The sequence below is a fragment of the Phragmites australis genome, chromosome 10 (genome assembly GCF_958298935.1).
Source record: "Phragmites australis chromosome 10, lpPhrAust1.1, whole genome shotgun sequence".
Taxonomy (NCBI): domain Eukaryota; kingdom Viridiplantae; phylum Streptophyta; class Magnoliopsida; order Poales; family Poaceae; genus Phragmites; species Phragmites australis.
In genome coordinates, this window is record NC_084930.1 from 20,036,253 (window position 1) to 20,061,179 (window position 24,927).

Genomic DNA, 24,927 nt, shown 5'->3' on the forward strand with positions numbered 1-24,927 from the left:
TTATATAATTAGATTCATAATTCAAAATAATTTCACACTATATATGTTTTCTAGTTATAAATGATATATTTGAAGAGAAAAATTTAAGCAAAATCCAACTTAAAAAACTGCGAAGAAAATACCCATACTAATGGAGGGGGTAGCACCTAACTTTGCATGGGAACTCCAACACTTTGACCGTCACATTGTTTTTCTTTTTTTTTTCTTTTCTTTTTTTGAAGTGGCACATGTATGTTTTAAAAAAGCGAAACCAGTATCAGCACTCAGCACCACAGAGATCCCTCACTGAGAAAACACCTCAGCCAGTGAAAGAAGTGAAGTCTCACGCTCCCACTTCAAAGGGAGAGGACAGGAAGAAGCACACAAAGGGAGGCCAGCGAGCAAGGCACCAGGGAGGAAGAAGACAAGCTGTGTGTGCGCACTATTACTATTGCTTTCCCAGTCGCGTCACGCGTGTGTGCGCGCGGCTAGAAGCAGACAAGCTGCGGGAGGGAGCAAAAGGAGCATGGCTTCTTGCAGCAGCTTCTACTTTGTTCCCTTTCTCCTCTTGATGTTCTTGCTCTCTTCTCCACCTGTTAATGTTTCTGCTGCTGCATTGGCGTCCAACTCCGAGCCAAGCAGCAGGAGTGGTGCTGCCGGTAATGCCACTGCAAGGTTGAGGCCAGGGAAGGAGGTGCTCAAGTACAAGAGGATCAGGGCTCTCCTCAAGAAGCTCAACAAGCCCTCTGTCAAGACCATTCGGGTCACTTGCTGATAACCTGAAACTGGTTTCATTTCCTTTTCGATCTCCCTTTGTAGCTCTTGATTTAATTTGCTTGTTTGTTTCTTTTTGCAGAGCCCGGATGGCGATTTCATAGACTGTGTTCCTTCTCACCTCCAGCCAGCGTTTGACCACCCAAAGCTCAAGGACCAAAAGCCTCTGGTAGCACTATTGTTCTTTCTTCTCCCATTTGCTTGATTATTTTTGCATGTTATGTTAACCCGATTTCGATGTTCGATCATCCAGGATCCACCGGAGAGGCCCAAGAACTACAACTTCACCATTGCCGAAGGCGGCGGCGGCACAGTTGGAGAGGTGGTGGTCCAGGCATGGCATGCCACCGGCGAGGCGTGCCCGGAAGGAACGGTGGCCATGCGACGGACGACGGAGGAGGATATGCTCAGGGCCAGCTCCCTCAGAAGGTACGGCAGGAAGCCGGCGCGCCGGGGTGTTCGCCATGATTCCACCAGCAGCGGCCATGAGGTTTGTTGGTCCTACAAAACCACCGATTCTCTGTTATCACAGCAAAGTGTTTTTTACAGACCGTATATATGCCATTGTAAAGAAAATAATTACTGACATCCTCACAAAAAAGAACAAATCACTGACATAGCACTAAGAAAAGAGTACATGTCTTACGTTTTACAATGGCACGTATATTTTTCAATACTGTAAAATATGCATAAATTGGATTGCTCAAGGAAGAGGAGAGGAGGCATACATGGGAGCAAACATCAATAATGTTTAACACAATTCGGAATCCTCATCTTATCAAATTGCTCCATAAAAAAATTGGAACGAAAGAAAATAGAAGTTTCTACTGCAGGGATTAATTAGTAACCTGAAGTGCCAAAATACGAAAAATTACAAAAGGGAAGCCCGAGCCCGTGCACTTGGAATAAGATAGCACAGCAGTTGCTGCTTGCATGAATCTACAGAAGCTTCAGTTGAGAAAAATCCAGATGAGAAATTTTATTTTGCTACTAGGATCAATAGCTGATTTTGTTCTTTTCTGTAGGCCAAACTTTTTAAAGATCCACTGGCATCTTACAAGTTTTTAGGTGTCCTCTTCATGACTACACAACCTGGCCAGTGAAATATATATAAATTTCAGTCAGTCGTCAGGACAGTTGTTAGACTCCTGTCTACTGGTAGTACAGTTTTAAGTGGTAGCATGTGCAAGCTCATCTCGGTTTCAGAGTTGTTTATTTGCTGAATCACGAACACAGTTTCCATATTGATTGGCGGTGATTTAAGTAAGATCTCTGCATCTTAGGTTTCGATGCTTGCTGCAAAATCAATGACAGAGTTCTCGAACATGTAGCGGTAATTAAACAGATAGGCCAAATGGTTCCAAAGAACCATGCGTTTGCATGACATTAAGTACTCGATTCTCTGTGCAGCTAGTGAAGCTTCGATTTGGCCTCTTTAGGGCAAGAGGGCTAGCTATATATTTGACTTTGTTGCTTTCTGTAGATAAGATCCTAAACTTTGATGGGTGTGCCAAGACCAAATTTGCTCTGCTTTTTTCTTTTTGTCTCGCTTTAGAGAACATCCTATTATGCAAATTTTGTAAGCAAAATGTTCATGTTCATCTATGCCAGGGATTGCTATTGTTTCTGTTTCGTTTGATATTCCTTATAACATATTCTCTTTGCGACATTTCGACAATACTATCCGATTTACACTACTAGGAAGATTTTGGCCCTCGCATCGTCTCGCAGAAGCGGCATGGGGTGACTCCACCGCCCGCCAGCAACACCACGTCGCCAGCCTTAGCTGGCCGCCATCACGATGGTGGTGACGGCCTCACCCTCCTCCTCCCCTTCCCCCTGCCACTTCCCTCTCCTTCCTCCCTATCTCTTCTTCCCCTTCCCTCCTCTCCCTAGATCTGGATCGGTGAGGGCGCCTCCATCGGTGTGGTGTCGGGGGTGGCGTGGCGTGACTAAGGCACCCACGCACAATCAGCCGAGGGCGGCACGGCGGCGTGCCTGTGCATGCCGACAAGGAGCATCAGAGCCTGGTGAGGCCCACATGTATTGGTCACCGATGGTGGCATTCGACGAGGTCCACGCATGTCGGCAACAGGTGGCGGCAACCCATGACGGGGCTTGCAAGTGTCGGCATGGGGCGGCACCGGCGCGCGTCATCCAATGGTGCGACGTCGCGGGATCTAGGCTCTACGTCATGCGGCGGTGTGGTTGCACGACATCTGTGCCTGGTGGCAATGGTTGCAGGGTTGTTACGGACCTACCACCGAGGGCCTCTCCATCGTCCAGCTACTGTTGTCATGTGTGTTGCTGTTGCCGCTGCCTGATGCCTCCTGCCATGTCACTCCTTGTTGTTGCTGCTCTTGGTGGGGTGTGTTGCTAGGCCAATGGCTACTTTGGTTGTGGCCTGATGCTCTTGTGGCAGATGTTGAGCTCGTGTGGTTGTTGTGCCGATGCTGAGTTCTGTGGTTGTCGATGCCGTCTTATTGCTTGTGCTGTTGGTGACGGTTGTTGCTGCTTGCTGCCAATGTCTACGGGTGTTTGCCGTCGTGCTTCTATTGGTGTCCAATGTTGCTTGGTTGCCATTTGCCCCGTTGTTGTCCCGATGTTGTTATTGTGGCAGCCATTTGGCCAATGGCTCCTCCCTTTTGTTGATCTATCTTCTTCCCCTAGTTTTGGTGCGTGGAGAGCTCTATGGCTGGTGGTGGCCCAGCGGGCAACACGCGTGTGGCAACGAGGCGATGCTCGTTCGTGCTGTGTGTTGGGTTTTAGGGCTCCGGGCGAAAACCTAACCTGACTTTCTGCCAGTGCTAACGATGGCGACGCATTTGGCGCCACTTTCCTCTCTTGAGCCGTCGTCATGGTGCATCCCCCTACCTAGAGGATTTTCTAGGTGAAAACCCAGGTTCAGAATTCTGGGTGGGCGACAGCGGCGTCTTCGATGTCGCATCCTCCTTGGAGGCGTTGTCTTGGAGATCCTTCCGCATGTTTGGGCAGTCGACGGCTTAGGTCTGGCGTTTGGTCATTTCTCTCAGATGGTCGGCTGACGCGCTTGGAAGGGGCGTACTGAGTGGAGTCTAAGCTGCTGCGTTGATGGGTCTGATGGAGCTCGGCAACGATTACACGAGGCATGGCCTTTCCTAGTTGCGTCAATGGTTGTTGTGAGTGCCAGCGTGACGAAGGCGAGGCAGCGATTGTGGTTCATTGTGGGAAGTCAGAGCTGCTACGTTGAGAGCGAGTTTGGCAACGATGACCTACGATGGGCTTTTCTTGAGTTGTGGTTGTATGGTGGGCGAGCCATTTAGTTGTCTTCGTCGTCTTGTTGTTAAGCGGTTTTGTTACGGTTCTCCCTTCTTTTAACTGCGCAGTTGTTTGTTTTTTGGATCTGACTTCCCTCGTAAATTAGGTTGATTCTCTTCTTTTAATATAAAATTGGCAGAGCTTATACCGTCATTTAAAAAAAAACATATTCTCTTTGCTGGAAGTTACCATTACATAACGAATTTAGTTGAAAAATAGTGCAACTCCAGAGTTGTAAAAGATTCCCATCTTAAAAATCGGGTTGGAAGTACATCGATTGAATTCACCAAGGAGCCTAATCTCCGGCTAAGAGATGCCTAAAGGACACACTACAACAGCAAACCCCCATGTGGCTTGGGAATAAGCACACAAAAATAATTTTACATCTGCAGAAGCTTCATTAAACTAATCCAGATGAGCGAATTAGCGCTTCTTGAAGCATGAGCTGTTTGACTTGACCATTAGATTAAATTGGTTGCTTTGTTTTATATCTCGTACGTAGCTTTAATTGGCCACGAGTACTCTTCTTAAGCAGAAGACTGTACTGCCAACTAAACTAGTCAAATAATCTAACTGGAACTCTGGCTGGATACAAGTTGATATGTTTTTTACTTGGTTGCAGCATGCAGTTGGGTATGTAAACTCTGAGCAGTACTATGGGGCCAAAGCCAGTGTAAATGTGTGGTCACCAAGGATTGGAGACCCATCCGAGTTCAGCCTGTCACAGATCTGGGTCATCTCTGGCTCTTTCGGCAATGATCTCAACACCATCGAAGCTGGATGGCAGGTACATTTTTTTGGCAAATAAAAAGAGAGTTATATTAGTTACTTAAAGGTGAGGTACAATTCTAAGCTACCTAGAGCTCGACACAGGCAAGGACACGTTCCCGCCAAACAGCACTATGACGCAAATGTTTCGCTAGCTGGGCGAGCTCGTGCACCACATTGTTCTACTCTCTCCTTATATGATGAAACACCACCTCACGTATCTTCTTCGCTGCCTCCAGTCCCTCTTGAATCGTGAAGTTAGATCGTTGTATTTTTGGCTTGGACAGATAATGAACAATCGTCATGCTATCTGACTCCAGGATTACTCTTGTCGGAGTCCACTTCGCTGCTAAGGTGTGCCCATCATAGTAGGCCATGGCCTCAACCTCCTCCACACTGTTGGCGTCAAAGAAGGCCCACCAAGATGATAATAGTGTCTTTCCTGTATGGTCTCTGATTATGACGTCAGTGCCTCCTTCTCTAGACGATTCCATGAAAGTGCCATCAACAGAAATCTTATCCATCCCTCTTCTGGTGCTTGCCAGGGATCCTTCGTTTGGTGTACATCATTCAGCTGAGTTGAAGAACCACCACACACCACCAGTTTGCCTTTACAGTCTACATGGCCCTTATGCCTGGTTGCGCACAAGGACTCCCAAAAAGCCTCTAGGAACTTGACAGAACCAGTGATAGAAATTCGCCTATTTGAGTGCACGATCTCATTTCGAACAAACCAGACACACCATAGCAATAGCAGGAGCCGAGCCCCTGAGTCCTCATCACATGAACTGATCACATTGAGGAGCCATTGAGGGACAGTGTAGGCTAGCATATCCTCGGCAGGAATATCCTAGATAGCTCGAACCACCCCTCTTAGGTTGGCTGCGTGATCACACTTCATAATTGCATGGTAGTCATTCTCCTCTTCTGTACCACATATGTCACAAGTACTGATAGTCTCCAAATTCCTCCATTTCTTGTTCGCTTTGGAAGCTAAGCCCCCATGGATCAGCTTCCAAGCAAAAGGTTTAACTTTTGGCGGTACCAGGAGCGTCTACAACTTCTTCCAGATAGGGCGTGACCCATCTGGCCGGCTGCTAGACGCAATACCTCCTTTGTCGAGATCTTGCAGCTCAATACCAAACCGATAGGCGCTGCGAACAGAGAAGCAACCTGACCTTTCATAGTTCATACCATGAAGTCATCACAAGGGTGCCGAGACACTCGAATCTTCAAAATTTTAGCCACATCATGTTAATGGAAGAAACAGTTCAGTACCTCCTCATTCCACGACTTTGAATCCTCATCTAGTAATTGGGAAACCCATTTCAACCTAGGCTTCGTGGGTTTAAGATGAACCGGCCTAGGAATCCATACATGTCTCCATATCTTTACCTTCTTTCCATCCCTAATACGCCAAATGGTGCCCTTTTTCATCAGCTCTAGGCAGAACGTAATAGCTCGCCACATTGGAGATACTTGTGCTGGGAAAGCCGTATCAAGGAGGTCCCCATTTGGGAAGTACTTTGCCTTCAACAGACGAGTGCCCAAACTGTTTGGGAACTCGATTAGCCTTCATGCTTGTCGAGCGAGCAAGCCTTGATTGAACACATGGAAATCTCAAAAACCTAGACCACCACAATCTTTACTCCTTGTGAATTCCTGCCAGGCAATCCAGTGAGTCTTGCGCACTCCACTCGCTGCTCCCCACGAGAAGTTACGAACGCCTCGTGCTAACTCTTCGCATAGGGATTGGGAGAGCTGAAAAATGCTCATAATATACATTGGTATGGCTTACGCGTCTGACTTAATCAGCACTTCCTTTGCTGCAGTAGACAGGGACCTCTCCGAAAAAGCTGACATTCTTGCCAAAACGCTTCCGCAGTGGCTGAAAACTCTCCTTTTTCTGCCTTCCCTCCGGTGTAGGTAAACCCAAATATTTGGGTTCAAACTCCGCGTTCTCCACCCCAAGAATAACCCTTATCTGTTCCTGCCGATCATGATCAAGCTCCTCCCTAGTAAGTAAGGAGCATCTGACCGGGCTCAGTAGCTGACCCGTTCCTTTCTCAAAACATTGTAAAACCTGCTTAATTCGGCTGGCTTGTTCAATATTGGCTCTGAAAAACAGCAATGCATCGTCTGCAAAAGGAAGGTGAGAGACACCTGGAGAATTCCTAGTTATTTTCAGCTCTTGTATGTTCTCGTTCTGTATCTCCTTCTGCTAGATTGCATGTATGCACTCAAAGGCGATGAGAGCATTGTCTGTGATCATCCTCCCTGGAATGAATGCACTTTGGTTCGGTGAGATCAGATCATGTAGTAGAGGGCGAAGGCTCTTTTTTCTTTGGAATGAGAACCACCGCCATGTCATTGATTCCATCAGGCATCACACCTTCCCGGAAAAATTCTTTTACCCCTTGGATCACATCCTCCCGCATGATACCTCAGTTACGCTGAAAAAAGCGAGCCGGAAAACCGTCCAGTCCGGGAGCCTTGAGGGGACCAATCTGAAACAGCGCATCACTAATTTCTTCATCTGAAAACTCCCTGTATAACTGAAGATTCATGTCCTCCGTAACCTTCCCGGGTATACAGCTACTTGAAAAAACCCGTGCGAGGTCAGCTAACTTCTTTTGATCATCGCACCAATGTCCGTCATCGTCTCGTAACTTTGTAATTTTATTCTTATTTGCTCTCAAAAAAAAGCACATAATTTTTTTTTCTGATTTTCTAGATAAGCCCTGAGCTGTATGGAGATAGTAACCCAAGATTCTTCACCTATTGGACAGTAAGTGTGCTTACAAACAAACAAAAAAGTACAGCATTGACTTTCCTTTTCGCTATGGGATCCTAATTAATTGTACATTGTGTAGACTGACGCTTATCAAGAGACCGGGTGTTACAACCACAACTGCCGCGGATTCGTGCAGACGACTAACAAGATCGCGATCGGGGCGGCTATCACCCCAGAATCGGTGTACAACGGCAGGCAGTTCGATATTACTCTGATGATATGGAAGGTAATAAATCAATTCACATTTCAAAGCTACACTGGTCTAAATATTCATAATGTAAACAACTAAACATGTCATCAATCAGTGAGTCATCAAATTGTTCATGAATTGTGAAATAAAGTTGAAACATACAGGGATGAAAACCACCACTTTTTATCAGTGTCCATGGCTCCATGCTGCTATTCCCTGACAGCAATTATACATGGTTTCCAGGATCCGAAGCACGGGCACTGGTGGCTGGAGCTGGGCCAGGGCCTGGTCGTCGGCTACTGGCCGTCCTACCTGTTCACCCACCTGGCGCGCCACTCGAACATGGTGCAGTTTGGCGGCGAGGTCGTTAACACCCAGCCGTCGGGGTCGCACACGGCGACGCAGATGGGCAGCGGCCACTTCCCTAGCGAGGGTTTCGACCGCGCCGCCTACTTCCGCAACCTCCAGGTGGTAGACTGGGACAACAACCTCATCCCGGCGGCCAACCTGAAAATCCTCGCCGACCACACCGGGTGTTACGACATCCAGGGAGGGTCCAACGCCGAATGGGGCAGCTACTTCTACTATGGAGGGCCAGGGAGGAATGTGAAATGCCCCTGAGATGAATTTGGATCTAGTTTTGCTTTTGCTGTTTTTCTTTTTGTTTGTTTGTTTGCTGTTCATTTCTGTTCAGTGTTTTCTGATATTGGTTGGTTTTAGAGTTTAGCGAAGAAGGCATCGGAACGGTTGAGACTTGAGAGGAATTTATTTGAGAAGTGCCTTCTGTTAGAGCAAGAGATTATTTTATCCAGCAAGTACATCAAGAGTTTTTTATAAGAAAGAGATTTAAGTTTGGAGATAAAGTTCGAGAGAAAGGAACACTATAAATATATTAATAGTAAAAATATAGACTGGACTAGGGGAGTATCACAGGAAGACCTATGATTGTATTCTTTCGTGATGTGTTGAGTGTACCCCTTTACGACCTTCTTTTTCTAGGTGATCATAACTCCTTATTTATAAAGTAGTACGTAGCTTAGTATACAAGTTATCATGATATATAAATATATAGAACATAACCGAATTATTAGACCTTATCCTGAAAAACTATCTTTTATCATACATAGAAGATAAATATCTACCGTGGTAATTATTTTGATGCTTGCCCCTGAGGGGTGAACCGGTTGCCAATCACGGCCCGGCACCGCTCTGCTGGGGGTGTCAAGACGACTTGCATCGTGTTGGGGGTGTCAGGATAAGCGCCACTTGCACCGGCATTTATCGCCCGTCACCTCGTGTCAAGTAGGCAGCAAATGGGGGTGTCATTTCTTCTCTGATATTATTTCCAGAGGTCGATCACGTCTTTAGGCTTCAAAAGGCCGCATAGGCACCGGAGGGGCGGCCCGAAAGGGTCCACAGCCTCCGGGGATAAGGCCTCTTGTTGAGTTCAGAGGTTGAAGGCTCTGGGGGTACTTGCTGTAGCTTCGAGTCTTCAGAAGGCCACGTACGAGCCAGAGAGGTAGCCCAAAGGGGTTCGCAGCCCCCAGGGATAAGGCCTCCTGCCGAGTCCAAAGGCCGAACGGTCTAGAGGGACCTTTGATAGTGATCGCCAACCATTATCCTCAGGCTGTTCTATTTTCCCCCCACACCTGCCGTTTTATGCATCCAATTTACATGATGCCCATTCCATTCTTTAAGTACATGTCATTTTACCTTCCATATTTTTGGTCCCGGACAAATGTTATTGTATGATTTCGAGCTGTCGATTAACAATTATTCTTTCTTATACTGTTATACATCATTCGATATGGTATCTAAAGTATTATTTTTCTAGGGAAACGTATAGTATTACTTGAAAGGGAGTCGTCAAAATATTTAAATGTCTTTTCTGATAGCAAGTATATTGGTTTAGTCCAAAGGAGTCACCAATGTAGGTTTCAATCTCATTCATTCCAAGCTTTTCCGTTGGTTATCAAACAAATTGTCTAGAAAGGTATAATAAGATGTATTCATAGTGAAGGGGTTCAAGACATGGAGAAAAGTTAATGATAGAAAGAACTGTGCATACTAAACTCACGGAGGAAAGGATTGTAAAGTTGCTCAAAATTATTACTTCATTAGATGTTAAAATAATTTAAAGAATCGGTCATTTCATATTAAACATGTGGTGGAAAGCAATCAAAGGAAGAAACCTAGCCAAATAGGCTACGGTTCAAAACATTAATTGATGCAATCCATTGGTTAGCATTCAAATCTTGCCTCTTCCACAAAATATCTTCTTTAGGTCATGGTACATCTTTTTCTCGCCAAGGTGTACCATGTATGGTGTGCGATATGCCTCTCGAAGTATATCCTCTTTGACCTGGGATTTTTGTGGCACACAATCGTGACCATGAAATCGTACCGCTTCGAAAACATCCAATGTGAAATTTCCCGCTTTCCCTTCTCCAATACATGTTTTCACCTCTTGTGACAACTGATTATGTTGTTGTGCTTGCAACATATGCTCCAGTATGGCGAACTCAACAATGAAATGTGTCTCTGCTCTTATCACTCTAGCATAGCAATAGGAAATACCCTTCCATTCAAATTCCGTTATCAAACAACTTAAGATAGGGGGGAACATTCTTGCGGCTCAAAGCATCAGCCACCACATTAGTCTTGCCTGGCGTGCATTGGATATTGAGGTCATAGTCTTTGATCAACTCTAACCATCTTCTCTGCCTTAAATTGAGATTCTTCTGAGTGAAGATGTACTTCAAACTCTTATGGTTGGTGAAGATGTCGCTAGACTCTCCGTTCAGGTAATATCTCTATATTTTCAAAGCAAACACTATGGCAGCAAGTTCTAGGTCATGTATAGGGTAGTTCTCTTCGTGTTTCTTCAATTGTTTCGATGCATAGGCAATTACCTTTCCATCCTGCATAAGGACGCATCCAAGTCCTACTCAGAAAGCACCAGAATAAACAGTGAAATGTCTACCAGGCTCTGGAAGGGTAAGGATGGGAGCGGTCGCTAATCTCTCCTTCAATACTTGAAACTACATTCACATCTCTCAGTCCACTTAAACTTCACATTCTTTTTAGTGAGTGTCGTCATAGGCTAAGCAATGATTGACAAATCCTTTGCAAAACGTCGGTAATAACCTGCCATGCCCAGGAAACTACTCACCTCCTTGATATTAGTCGGCCTTTCCCATTGTACCAATGTAGAAACTTTGCTTGGATTGACTGAGATACCTTGCTAATTGATAACATGTCCTAAAAAACTGACCTCTGAAAGCCAGATCTCACACTTCTTTAGCTTAGCAAAGAATTTATCGTCTCACAAGGTCTTGAGCATTTTCCTCATGTGTTGCTCATGCTCTTCTTCAGTCTTGGAGAAAACGAGGATGTCATCAATGAACACTACCACAAAATCCTTAAATTGCTATAGCATGTTGTTCATTGTCTCCATGAAATAAGCATGCACATTAGTGAGTCCGAAGGATATAACTCTAAACTCATAGTGTCCATACATCATGGCAAACGTTGTTTTCTCAATATCCTCTTCCCGCACTGGAATCTGGTTATACCCTGATTGTAAATGAATCTTAGAAAACACCTTGGCTCCTTTCCACCGGTCAAACAACTAATCAATGCAGGGCAAAGAGTATTTGTTCTTGATGGTTACCGTGTTCAAGCCATGGTAGTCCACACACATGCGCCAGCTTTTATCCTTTTTCTTGGTAACAAAACAGGCGCTCACCAAGGCGACACACTACACTGAATCAGCTTCTTAGCCCACAGATCATCCAGTTGTTTCCTTAACTCATCTTGAAAAGGACGAGCCAACTGGTATGGTGCTATTGAATAGGGTGAGTACTAGGTATAAGATCAATACGGAACATCACTTCGCGCTTGGACGGCATTCTTGGTAGCTCAGCAAGGAACACATCAGGATAGTCTCAGACCACAGATATCTCTCCAATCTCTAAGGCTAGGTCTGGCTTCTTAGTTAAAACCCAAAGAAATCCAGACTTCATGTAACGCTGACCCAGAAATAGGCTCGACAATACAGATAAGGAATCTGATGGGTTCTTGCCTAAAAGATTATCATCTCTCTTGATGGTGCTTCTAAGATAACAGTCTTCCAGAAACAAGATATCACGGCCTGGTATAGTTGTAACCTATCCATGCCAAGAATGACATCAAACACTGGTAAGGGAATTACCACTAGGTTAACTATAAAGTCATCACCTTCTATGGATATCACACAACCCGGACATACCACCGATCTACAGACGAGACCTCTCAGAGAGCTAACTTGAATATACTAAGGAATTTTTCAACCAGATATATTAGCTCTTCTAATAAAGTCAAGTGAAACGAACGAAAAGGTAGCTCCATAATCGAACAAAACTAATGCATCATGTGAATCAACAGTAATGACACCTGAGACCACATCTAGACGACCAAGAGAAGAGATGGTAGGCATGGTGTAGATTATGGTGGGAATCAAAGAAGTAGCACCTTCTCCAATATGTTGTGGTTGTGGAGCAGTAGAGGGCGCAGACAACTGGAGCGGGGCAAGTGGTGCAGGAAGCTACGGCATATGCCAATAGTAGGCTGGAGGTAGAGGCGGGTACTGATGAGGGGGTTGTGGATATGGTATTGGGGAAGCGGCCATCATCTGGACTGACCCTCGAGCATTAGTAGAAGGAATTGAGCTTTGAAGAGAATTGGCAATAGAAGATCCCACCGAGGAAGAGCTAGATCGTTGCCACTTGATGATAGAATTTGGGTTCCTCTTGCACACTACTCTAATGTGTCCCTCCCTGCCGGATAAACGACACGTCCCGGAAAACCACACTCTAAGGAATAATAGGGTTTTCCACACTTGAAGCAAATCAGACCCTGTCTTAGACCCGGACGCATATACGAGGTTCCTGAAGGACATGGTGCCGAGAAAGACTAGGTTCCTAACTACTTGGACCTGGATGATTGAGATTGTTAGGATTGTTGATTTGGCATCAACTTCTTGAAAAGAGGTCGCTGAGGAGACTCTCCTCCCTCCTGGGGACCCCTCTTGTAGTCGCCCGTTGGGGCACTCATACTCCCAGTATGTCTCTGTTGCTCTGCAGTAAGCTGAATCTCCAACTCCAGTCCTCTAGCCTCCTCAATTGTAGTCAAATAAGTACTGGGTGGATTTCTCCCCATCACTTCTCGATAGCAGGCATTAAGTCCTCTAAAGAACTTCCTTGCCTTCTCATGCTCATCACATGCCACAATAGGCATGACATGAACAATATTGCTAAACTCCCGCTCATATTCATCCATTGTCTTGCTCCCTTATTGGATGTGGTTCATTCCATCCTATTTTTTGAATGATAATGGATAGTATTTTGCCATAAATTGCTGTAGAAAGACCTCCCAAGTGATGTCACCCCGAGTAGGTGTCCATGTTGTAAGTACTCCATCCTACCAGATGTCTACCAGACCAGACAGCTGGTGTGGTATGAACTCAACCTTCTCCTCAGGCGTCATCTGATAACCATTCACAACCTTCTCCATCTTGCACAGCCAATCCGTAGCGTCTGTCAGTGTTTTCGACCCATTGAAGGTGTCCAATCGCATGGAGATCCATCTTTGGTACGTCATCCTCTGAATTGCTGGGACCAATAGGCCAGTGCCAGCGACTGTAACTCCAGCAACAGAGTGATCCGCAAGCACCTCCCTTTCCTGATTTTATCCCACCACCTATTTCGATTCCCTATCTTAGCCAGTACGATGACTAGCATTGCGGCCACCATTGCGACCCCCCACGGGCATCATGGGCACTTCCACGAGCCCTTCTCCTCGGACGCATAGCTCTAATCAACCTAACGTTAACAAGAGCACGATCAACATAAAGTTATCATATCGAGTAAAATACAAGAGAAACAAAATTATGATCAGAAACGTAAATGCAATGCATGCTCATGTAAACATATCTTACTGTGTATAGTGTGTCGAGTTTTAATTTGTTCAGCCTATGTCAAGTTTTAGTAACAATTAGCCTAAGTTAACCATTCACTACTTCTCAACCTATTATTGACTCTGATACCAACTGAACATCCTGGATTTCTACAAACCTGGATGCTACCAACTCTCGTCTAAAAACCTAATCAGTTCAAAAAATATTAGAAATTTTGGTAGAGTTTCCTCTGCAACTGTCGTTTCCTTGCACTGGCAAAAATAAACATACACTATAGACATAATATTCATAAGCGGAAAGTAAGCATAACAGTCTAAAACTAGAACCCGATATAACTCATAGACTCGATACAACTTGTGGACCCGATACATTTGACCAAAACAACCACAAGCTGCATAATTGACCTAGTTAACCAAGTATGGCGCTTAAGTGTTATGGAGACAACTATCAAGTGTTTTGTTTCAAGTGTGATCGTTGCCACTATGTGATGATGTTTCCCCTTTCCGGACATGCCACGATCAAAGGGTACCTAAAAACTAAATGAAACATAATAGTGAGTAAAAAATACTCAGCAAGTATAGTGTGAAACCAGAAAAACAGACACATCAATAGTGTCGATGAAGAATGATAAATAGTGAGGATTTTCCTTGTCTTTGAATACAACAATGAACCAAAAGTTTCCGTTTGAAACGGACAATCTTGAATACATCATTGGCGTTTACCGGTAAAACCGAGCAAGTGGAGCCAGCACGTACTCACAAGAACAGATCGAATATAAGAATCAAATTGCACATCCGATTTCCTCGGAACATAAATGGAACTTAAAGAAAATAATTGAAACTTGATCACAATCGTGAACTTGAATCATATGAACACAAGAAATATGAATGCTATCGAGAGAATCAATAAAACATCTGTCGAGCACAATCATGGTATAAAACAGGTTCATCATGCACTTACCTTAATCGTGGCGATAATCCGATATCACACCAATGGCACAAGAACTCTCCAAACCTAAAGAATAAAACAACACTCAAAAGCTATTCCAGTACAATAGCGAGACTACTAGATGAATACCGCTGCTAATTCCTTGACCCAAAGTCTGTAGAAACATCTAAAACCCTGTTCTGCACTGTTTTGGACATATCTTTTAAACCACTACACCAAACATGGCAAATAAATACATCGAAGTATCTAGAACTTTAATCTTGTGTGAAAACTCTAATTCTATCTCTATCGCGCCCAGAATTAAAAAGACGATTTGTTGCCCAGGTTTTTGGATCCAAATAACGGTATTGTTTCAGTGATAACTTTCAAACCGCTTATCCAAATTGAACGAGACCAGCGCCAAAAGAAAGATATCAACAAGGCGTACAACTTTCTTTTAGACCACATTAGTTGATTCTCTATGGATTAATACCAGATTTCAAAATAGTATCTCAGCCTATGGTTGAAAAGATTAAATTCGAACCGCCTGCGACTGAACTCGATTTCTATTTGAAAATTGACAAATATATGGACTAATTAGAGGTTAACCTTGCAGTGTGAACCACGAATTTGAAATGAATCTGACGAATTTGGTGAATCCACCAAAAAATCCCTTCCTTCTTCCTTTTCTCACTTCCTTCCATTTTTTCCTTTTCTTGCCTTGCCTCTTCTCTACTTCTTGCTGCTGCCCTCTTCCTGTCGCACGGCAGCAGAAGCAACCGCTCACGCGATGCATGATATCATGCGGTATAGGTGTTGGAGAACGGGTAGGCTAAGTTAGCCTAAAACAAAAAAATTCTACCACAATCACCTAGGAAACTATGCTAGTAGAAGATCATAGATCATTACCACTCGATACGTAGTGCAGCAGAAGAAGAGTTGAAGTAGGTCGATCTAACGTTGTGCATATCAAACTACTTGAACAGCTACTCAATCAAATCTGTGACTAGCCCCCACGCAGGTAGTCACGCTCGATCAACTCCGAGCAAGTAGTCGTGCTCCTTGACCAGTTCCCGATCAGGTCTATCGAGACCTCGACCAGTTATGAGTGGTCGTGTCGTGCTATCCAACCAGATCTGAGTGCTCGCGTTGTGCTCTACGACTAGATAAACAGGTCATCATAGGTTATTGCTAGACGATTATTGATATAGTACAAACGAGCATCTTGAAATTCCGGTAACATCGACCATGGAACTCCATCTCGAAAACATCCATCTTCTGTTACAGCACTACTTAGATACATGTAAAGACCAAGAATGCAACATCACATACAGAAAAAGATAGAGGTATAAGTGTAAACCAACCTGACATCGTTACATCAACTTCAATTCCTTTGTATTTATTCACCAATAAGTTAGGTTGAATCAGAACTAAAGTTACAACATCATCCATACAGGTACACAACCTGATCTACTATAGAACTCCACGTTTTGTCACAGAACTACATACAGGAAAGGAAAAGACCGAGGGGTAAACCAACCTGAAATCAACTTCAGTTCCTTTGAATTTATTCATCAAGTTATATTGAATCAGAGCTAAAATTACAAACATCATCAATATATATCTCATCTCAGTTCACTCTACAACCTGACTGTCACTGACCGACGATGGCGTTGATGCGCGTGGGCGTGGATCATGACCTTGGCGGCTTCTCGAGCAACGCGGAGAGGTAGACCTCGTCCTTGGACTTGAAGGAGACGACCCACCGGTGCTTCTTGTACCTGAATTGCAGGAACATGTACATGTAATCGTCGAGGTCCTTGCGAGCGCAGGCGAACTTGTCCACCCAGAGCAGGCCGCCGGGGCGGAGCACGCGGTCCCAGTCGAAGAGCACGAAGTCCAGCAGCTGCAGGTCCACCCACCCCTCGAAGAATCCCGCCGTGTGCAGCAAGTCCATCGTGTTGTCAAACAGCGGCAGCCGCTGGCTCATCGTCGCATACAGCGGCACCAGACCCCGCAGCGCGATCGTCTCCGCGAACGGCGCGCCCAGGTTCAGCCCCGTGGATACGATGGTCACGTTGTGCTCCCGCATGCGCGCCGCGAAGCTGCCCGTGCCCACGCTCACATCCAGGCCGATGCGCATCTCGCCGGGCTTCACCGTCAGCACGTCGTCGATCCGGAAGTCGGCGAGCGCTGCGCTGCCGTTGGACGCCGCGACTACCCACCGCTGCTTCTCCCGGTCCATGTCGAAGCACCCCACGCACCGGTCGTAGCCGCGGCGCTGGTTCCTGGCAGACAGGCACTTGTAGCCGCGGCAGTGGTAGCGGGTCCACCGCACGTTGCCGTCGTCCGGCAGCCTCCATAGGGACTCGTTGATGGGAAGCGGGCGGTGGAAGAGCTTGGAGGCTGGGGCGAGGCAGCGGCGCCGCGGCAGCGGGTCGCATCCGCCGAGCATCAGGCGCTGACCGAGGTCCCAGTCGTCGGGGCAGTGGGCGCCGACGTCGTAGCTCATGTACTCGTCCAGCTCCCGGCGCATCAGCACGCAGGCGTGCCCAATGGTGCCGTACGTCCGGTTGGTCCCGTACACGCTCGGCTGGCCGCCGCGGTTGCCCTTGGCTGTCACGTACTTGCGGGTCTCCTCGGCCGTGAAGAAGTTGACGAGCGGGTCGACGGCCGGAGCGGCGTCGTTACCCTCGCCGCCGTCGGGGTCCGGGCGTGGGAGGCGGATCAGCCGGAGCGCGATGTGCGCGCTGTATAGCGGGTGGATGACCTCGTCCTCCAGGAAGCGCCTGAACTCCGGCATGGTTATGTTCTCCTGCTTGTGTCCGGCCTTACGCTTCTTGGTCTTCTTGCTGATCTTTAGCGCCGTGGCCTCGAGCTTGTCTTGGAGCTCGGCGAGCTGGACGAGCACGTCGTCGACGCGGTCCGCCAGTGCGTGGATGTCGAAGCCGGCGTACCCATCGGCGCCTGCGACGGTGTGGAACTTGGCGCAGTGGGCGGGGTCGTCGAGCCCCGGGAGGAGGTTGTTGGTGGTGTAGAAGCGGTGGAGGCTCGCCATGCTGATGAAGATCACGAACACGCCCATAACCAACTGCATCGCCACCATGAGTCGCGTGAACCGGCACCGCGCGAAGCAGAACCCCTCCATTGGTCAGCAGATAGATGAACGATGGGTGCGAAGCCAGGACAGAGCACAATGTGAATGCCGCCTCAATCAATGGTACCTTGACAGTTGCTTTGGTTTCTAGCCTTGGATTGATGGGTGGCAACTGGCAAGTGATCAGTGCTTAGGGCGCACTCCACTCGGCGGGGCTCGGATCTCCGTGCTTGCTCATTTGTTTATCAGGCTACGGAATGTTGAAGAAAAGGAGTTAGGAAAACGAAGCAGAGGCGAAAGTTGGTCGGAGTTGACGAATAAAAAGTGATTTGGTCGGAGTGTACTCAACCACATCAAGGAAGCAAACTACGCGGCAAGGAAGCCAGTAGATTTGTCATGGAGAGTTCCCTTCGTCTTTTTCATGCGCAAGGTTGATTAAAATTTCTAAACACTCAGCTCGGACCGGGAACTTTGAATTTGGTTATGGGAACTTGAAGCATACCTGAAGAGAACTTTCAAAGAAATTTGAAGAACTTTAACAACTAATTAAAGAGCTTTCAACAGAATTTAACTTTTCTTTCAAATGTTCTTCAAATGGTGATGCGGCAGGTCCTGACTATATTCTAATTTGTCTTCAGTCTTGACTCAACAAATCTAACAAATAAGGATTTCTTTTCTAGTGCTCTTTATAAGACTCTTAGGATACACTACAAATCCATGTTTAAGATAAATGTACTAACAAGGTGGATCGAACAGCCTTATCACAAAGAACGGACCGGACCGTGTGTGCACAGCTTCATGAGGTCTCCAAACCAGACCATGTGTGCTACCTTTGGAAAAAAGACCCCTACGGGATCTTCATGATGCGGACATCTCAACCAATCATGTAAACTAAGATGTTTCACCCTTAGTCTAAGAGCCGATTACACGAAACCGTGCCAAAACGATACAACTAGATGTGAACTCGCTTCTTATTGAGTTAAACTTTAATAATAATGAGAATTTTATACTATCTAAATGTTGTATATTTGTTTTGCTAAGGTTTACACCTGAAGAGGAGGACATTGCTCTGGATACAAAGACCTACCAGCAACGCCATGTAATCCTCGACCAGCTCCGAGCAGCGTTGCATACTCCTCGACCAATTCTGAGTAGCGTCGAGTGCTCTTTGACCAACTTTGAGTAGCACCGTGAGATTGTCGACCACCAAGAGGGGGCCTCGACCATCGATCTCATTGACCACCTCGTCGACAACAAAGAGGGGGGCTCAACCGCCTCCACAACCTTCAACACTCTTAGTCTTGTGACAACTGCTTCAACTTCCTCGAGTCATACGACCAATCCTGTGATGATTCGGCATGCATAATGCACATGGTTGGATAGATAATCAAGTCTACTTTAACACCCAATAAACTGTTCGTCATTTTGACTTTCCAATAAGGAGTAATGGCCAATTTACTAAAGACTGTCAGAAGCTAAACAGGTCACGCGAGACTCTTCGACTTTAGATCTTTCAGCTAGCCTATCTTCAAGGTAACTCCACCAACCTTTCACACCTAGCTAGGAGTATTGTTCCTAGTATAAATACCCTCTTGTATCACTATTATAGGCACACTTTTGATAATCAAAATACAAACCCCTTTGTTCAGCTGTGTGCTAACAAATTCAGAGAGTGATCTCTACCCCTTTGTTCTTGTGGTTTCCTCGCGGGATTACAGAAGCGGTTGCATCATCAGCTCCCAATTGGTGCTCATGGTCCGTTGATTTCAGGTTGTGTTGGTTGGTTCTTTGAGAGTGTGGTTGGGTGAATCCTCAATTTAGGTTACCGAATAAAGACGGTGGTTGGCTTCAAGTTTTATTTACTATGTTGCACTGTTATCCAGCTGCTTGCAGCTAGTTATCCGGCTTCTTTGAAGCTAGTTATCTTGTTCGTGGTCCTACGTCGTGAAGATCGGGACACCATCCATATCATCTAATATCATAGCCTTTGTTGCCACAGTAGGATCGTTTATCCCTATCTATATATATTTTGTGTTCGTCCTATCTATTAAAAAGCCTCAAAAAATAAAATAATAGCCTTTTGTTTTTGCATCTGTTATTTTGGTGAGTTTAGTTAAGTTTCTATCCATTAGTCTTTGTTTTAGTTGCTCATCATCCACCCTTCATGTGTCTCTTGTGTTGTTCTATATTTTTGTGTCATTTCATATCTATAAGTAAAAAGTTAGAGACCAAGTTCATCCTTTTCGAAAACTTTGGTCCCATCAAGTTCTAGCTGCTGGTTGTGTTGGATTTTATCTTCTAATTTGTGCTAGTCATATATCTGGTCTTGTGGCATTAAATATCAAAAAAAAAGTTGCTAAAAAGGGGAAAAATAGCAAAAGAAGTGTGAAAGATTCGTTTGTACAAGTACGTAAAACATCGAATCGAGTTGTGCAAACAGTTGTAATCCTTTTTGTCAAAGGTGCAGAGTGAAAATAGTCCCTCAAGTGCTCGACCAGTTTGCTATCTTTTCTTTAGTGCAAAATTTTGCTTGGGTTTGATTGCAACACTTGCATCCCGAGCATACTCCTTGTTTGCATCAAATCTGAATTTTCTTTGTGCGTGAGTTGATCCATATATTTCATTCATATCTTGTGATCGGCAATAAGCATTAGATCTCTAGTTTGGATTGTTACTTAGCTTTACAATAACTAGAATTCAGATTGCTCCTTGTGCATCAACTCCCCACCAAGCTCCACAAACAAGCCACTGTAAAAAGAAATCTGGTTGTGTATTCTCTTAACCATCACTTATACCACCGCACATTTACTTCTGTAATCTGCAGGGAAAACGTAAGAGTTTGGGTTGGTAAGAGACGGTGAGGTTGTGCGATTCCACATATTATCATATTCCACACATTTTTTCTACTCGAGTATCACTAACCGTGCAGGAAAGATGGCGATTAATCCGGAGGAATGTGTGTTTCTTGCTCAATTCAATGAGTTGAAGCAAAGCTTGGAGGAGAAACTAGAGAGGAGGTCACAAGACATTCAAGCCCTCATGAATCTTGTTCATGCTCATCAACGAGCCTTTGATGGTGAGAGTAATCAATCTGAGGAAGTTGATGAAACTGATGCAAAAGCTGATGCCCGGTGTGCAAGACAACAACAAAAACGTGATGCTTTCCATGGTCATCGACCACCACATCCAGAGCATGGAAATAATGATGTGCATGGTAGGGGAAGAGGTTGTGGTCGAGTGAATAATGATCATGAAGAAGAAGAAGAGGTCGAGTATGAACCATTACAAAATAAAGGCCGTCGACGTCAAGGCAATCAAGCACGTAATCAGCCCCAAGAAGAGAAGATTGGTAAACTGAAATTTACCATGCCTAAATTTGATGGAGGATCTGATCTTGAAGCTTATCTCACATGGGAGCTAAAAGTTGAGAAGATATTTTGCATGCTTAACTATTCGGAAGAAAAGAAGTTGGCAATGGTTTCTCTCGAGTTCGATGATTATGCTCTAATCTAGTGGGAACAAGTTATTCATGATCGAGAGGATGTGGGACAGCCTGCTATTGTCTCATGGACTGAAATGAAAAGAGAAATGAGAGGTCGATTTGTGCCGAGGCATTATCGGCGTGATCTTTTTGACAAGCTTTGAAGCAAGGTCATCTCTCCGTTGAAGATGATTACAAAGAAATGGAGAAGGCCATTATCAGGGCTAATATAAATGAGCATGAAGAACAATCTATGGCACGGTTTATGTCGGGTTTACACTGTAATATTCAACGCATTGTTGAATTTCAGCCATATCAAAATTTGGTTGAACTAGTGCATCAATCAAGCTATGTGCTAACAAATTCAGAGAGTGATCTCTACCCCTTTGCTCTTGTGGTTTCCTCGTGGGATTACAGAAGTGGCTGCATCATCGGCTCCCAATTGGTGCTCCTGGTCCATTGATTCCAGGTTGTGTTGGTTGGTTCTTTGAGAGTGTGGTTGGGCGAATCCTCGATTCAGATTATCGGTTAAAGACGGTGGTTGGCTTCGAGTTTTATTTGCTAGGTTGCACTGTTATCCGGCTACTTACAGCTAGTTATCCTGCTTATTTGAAGGTAGTTATCTTGTTCGTGGTCCTACGTCATGAAGATCGGGACACCATCCATATCACTCCATCTGTGACATACACTTTGGATCCAATGGCTCGCGCGCGTACATGCAGGCGTGATGGAAGACACGTGTTACACAGAGGTAGGGGTCTATTTATGAGACCCGGTCTCACATAATTTGCTTCCCCTGAATAATCATTCAAGTGGCAGGTAGACCACCGCTTTTTCGAATCAAAGGGCTAACAAATGTTCGGTTGTTGATGATGTTTTAAAATTTGTTGCACAATTTCTTGCCCTTATTCATCATATTTGTTGTGACATGTTTTCTTGGATATTAAGATCAATATTTTTTATTTGTTGCAATATCTATTTTTGTTTAATTAGTAATCCTTTGAGAAATATATATATTTATATATGTTGCAATATAAATATTTGTTTTGGGATTTCCTTATTACTGGTTCTGAAATTTATCACTTCAAAAAAAAATTATTTCCTTGTTGTCATGGAGCTATCTCGCCGAAAATGTGGGCCCAAAACATTTCCAGTGGAGAAAAGGAAAAAAACCAACCAAGTGGTAAAAAGAAAATGTTGGCGCAAGAGGATGTCTTGTGCAAACAGAGTATGGAGAGAGTCTCTTCCAACGAGGAGGCTCATGCTTAGGGACTGCGGTGAGCCGAGAGGAGGGAGCGAGAGAAGGGGTCTGTCTATGATGGACCTAAGAACACAAGAGATTTTACCAGGTTCGGGCCTCCTGGTCGGATGACAGCCCTACGTCCTATGTTTTTGCTTATGGTGTGCATCAACTGGTTATAAGAGGAGCTTCTACATCTGACTAGAGGAGAAAAATCCTTCCCCGGGGGTCTCCTTCCCCTTTCACCTCCCCTGTGGGGCTTCTTTTATAGGGAGAAGGAGCAGGGGATATTACCACCCTACCCCTAGGATATTATCCTACAACCACGTGGACAGGAAGGGTTCTGGATCCTTCATCCCTGTACACACCACGTGGTAGCGGAGAAATTATGGTTCCTATAGTAATGCTACAGTGCACCGTATAAATATCTCAGGCTAGGGCGTTTCCCCCCAACACCCACTCATCCGCTAGTTCCGAGGTTCTGAGGGGCGAGCGGATGCATGATGAATTAGCTCCAGCCTCTTTGAAGTCTGGATGCCCCGAACGGCCTCCCGTCCTCAAAAAAACCTCTCAGCGATAATCGCATGCGGTGGCAGCGAGGTTCGACGAAGGAGAGGCCTGACAGAGCGTCGCGGTGAAGCCGAAGGCAGAGTTGTCGGTGAAGCTGAGAGGCGCGTCGGAGGCAGAGTCGTCCAGAGCCTGCGGTGATAGAGCCAGAGATGGGGTCGACGATAGGGTCGATGACAAGGCCGAGGTGGCGAAGTCGACGACGAGGATGCAGGAGGCTGCCCGTTACCCCCTCAGCGGTAGATGCGGAAGCGAAGTCATTAGCGAAGCTGAGGGGCACAACGGAGGTGGAGCTGATAACAAGGCTGCAGGAGGCAGCCCGTTACCCCCTCAGGGGTAGATACCGGAAGCGGAGTCATTGGCGAAGCTGAGGAGCATGACGAAGGTGGATCTGTCCAGAGCCCCCAGCGGTGAAGAGCCAAAGGCAAAGTCGACGACGGGGCTGTGGGAGGCGGCCTGTTACCCCCTCAGAGGTAGATGCCAGAAGTAAAGTCATTGGCTAAGCTGAGGGGCGTAAAGGAGGCAACCTGTTTGGAACCGTCCGGAGCCCCCGATGGCGGAGAGATAGAGGCGAAGTCAACGACGGGGCTGCGGGAGGCGGCCCGTTACCCCCTCAGTGGTGGATGCTAGAAGCGTAGTCGACGGTGAGGCTGAGGGACGTAACGAAGGCGAAGTCGTCTGGAACGCACGACGATGGAAGCTGGAGGCGAAGTCGACGATGGGGTTACGGGAAGTAGCCCATTACCCCCTCAGCGGTGGATGCCGGAAGCATAGTCGATGGTGAGGCTGAGGGATGTAACGAAGGTGAAATCGTCCAGTGCCCACGACGATGGAAGCTGAAGGCGAAGTGGACGATGGGGCTATGGGAAGCAGCCCGTTACCCCTTTAGCGATGGATGCTGGAAGCATAGTCAACGGCGAGGCTGAGGGACGTAACGAAGGTGAAGTCGTCCGGAGCCCACGACGATGGAAGCTGGAGGCGAAGTCGACGATGGGGCTACAGGAAGCAGCCCGTTACCCCCTCAGCGATTGATGTCGGAAGTGTAGTCGACAGCGAGGCTGAGGGACGTAACGAAGGCGAAGTCGTCTGGAGCCTGCGTACTCTGAGTCCCACTCAACTTTTTGGAATCTCTGCTCCTACATTGTGCCTGTAACTGTCTAGAGAATAATTACCCCTCGGGCACGGAGGTTTTTGTCTTCAAGATGCCGGAGGGTTTTCTACCTCTCCGGCATGGAACCTATTGCCTTTAAGATGATAGAGGGTTTTGAACATAATGTGTTCCAACAAGAAACGTTGAAATTCTGCAACCTGTGCAGGATCGACTGAGCCCTCTAGCTCCCTGACCATCTGTAAGCATATGTATATGTACGTAAGTATGTATGTATGTATGATGTAGGAGTGTATGTATGTATGGTGTATGACTGTATGTATGTATGTTGTGTGCATATGTATGAATAAAATTGTACTGTTGAGTTTGGTCGCGCCAACTCTTCGTTTTCCTCCCTTTTTCCGGCCTCCTCGCACTCTGCGGCCGCTAGCGGCTAGGGGTTGCGATCTTTTACAGGTGTTTAGTTGCGTTGAGTGCGAACAAAGCTAATCTCTACGTTGGCTAGCGTAAAGTGGTCCACGTATTTTTTGTGTGTAGAGTGGCCCATGCATTTTTTTGTGCGTAGAGTGTCATACCTCTTTGGCACGAAGGCTATTACCTTCAAGATGCCTGAGGATTTCTTTACCTTTCCGCCACGGAGGGTTGCTAGGCCTTCATATGGTGGAGGATTTATGCCTGACCAGAACGGAGGCTATGCCTTCAAGATGCCGAAGCAGTCTTTGCCTATCCGCCACGTATGTTAGCTAGAC

General features: G+C 45.9%; 2 protein-coding genes across 2 annotated transcripts; one reads left to right on the forward strand and one right to left on the reverse strand.

The window, feature by feature from the left end:
• The first annotated feature begins 254 nt into the window (after window positions 1-254).
• Window positions 255-8,591, forward strand: LOC133930042 (protein neprosin-like). Its single transcript, XM_062376736.1, has 7 exons — window positions 255-742; window positions 836-922; window positions 1,007-1,243; window positions 4,673-4,837; window positions 7,553-7,606; window positions 7,692-7,838; window positions 8,046-8,591. Exons 1-7 carry the CDS (start codon window positions 506-508, stop codon window positions 8,421-8,423), a joined length of 1,305 nt encoding a protein of 434 aa, XP_062232720.1. The 5' UTR covers window positions 255-505; the 3' UTR covers window positions 8,424-8,591.
• Window positions 8,592-16,083: 7,492 nt separating this feature from the next.
• LOC133883257 (probable methyltransferase At1g29790) lies at window positions 16,084-18,003 on the reverse strand. The gene has a single exon (XM_062322530.1). It carries the CDS (start codon window positions 17,831-17,833, stop codon window positions 16,379-16,381), a length of 1,455 nt encoding a protein of 484 aa, XP_062178514.1. The 5' UTR covers window positions 17,834-18,003; the 3' UTR covers window positions 16,084-16,378.
• Between the last annotated feature and the right edge of the window lie 6,924 nt (window positions 18,004-24,927).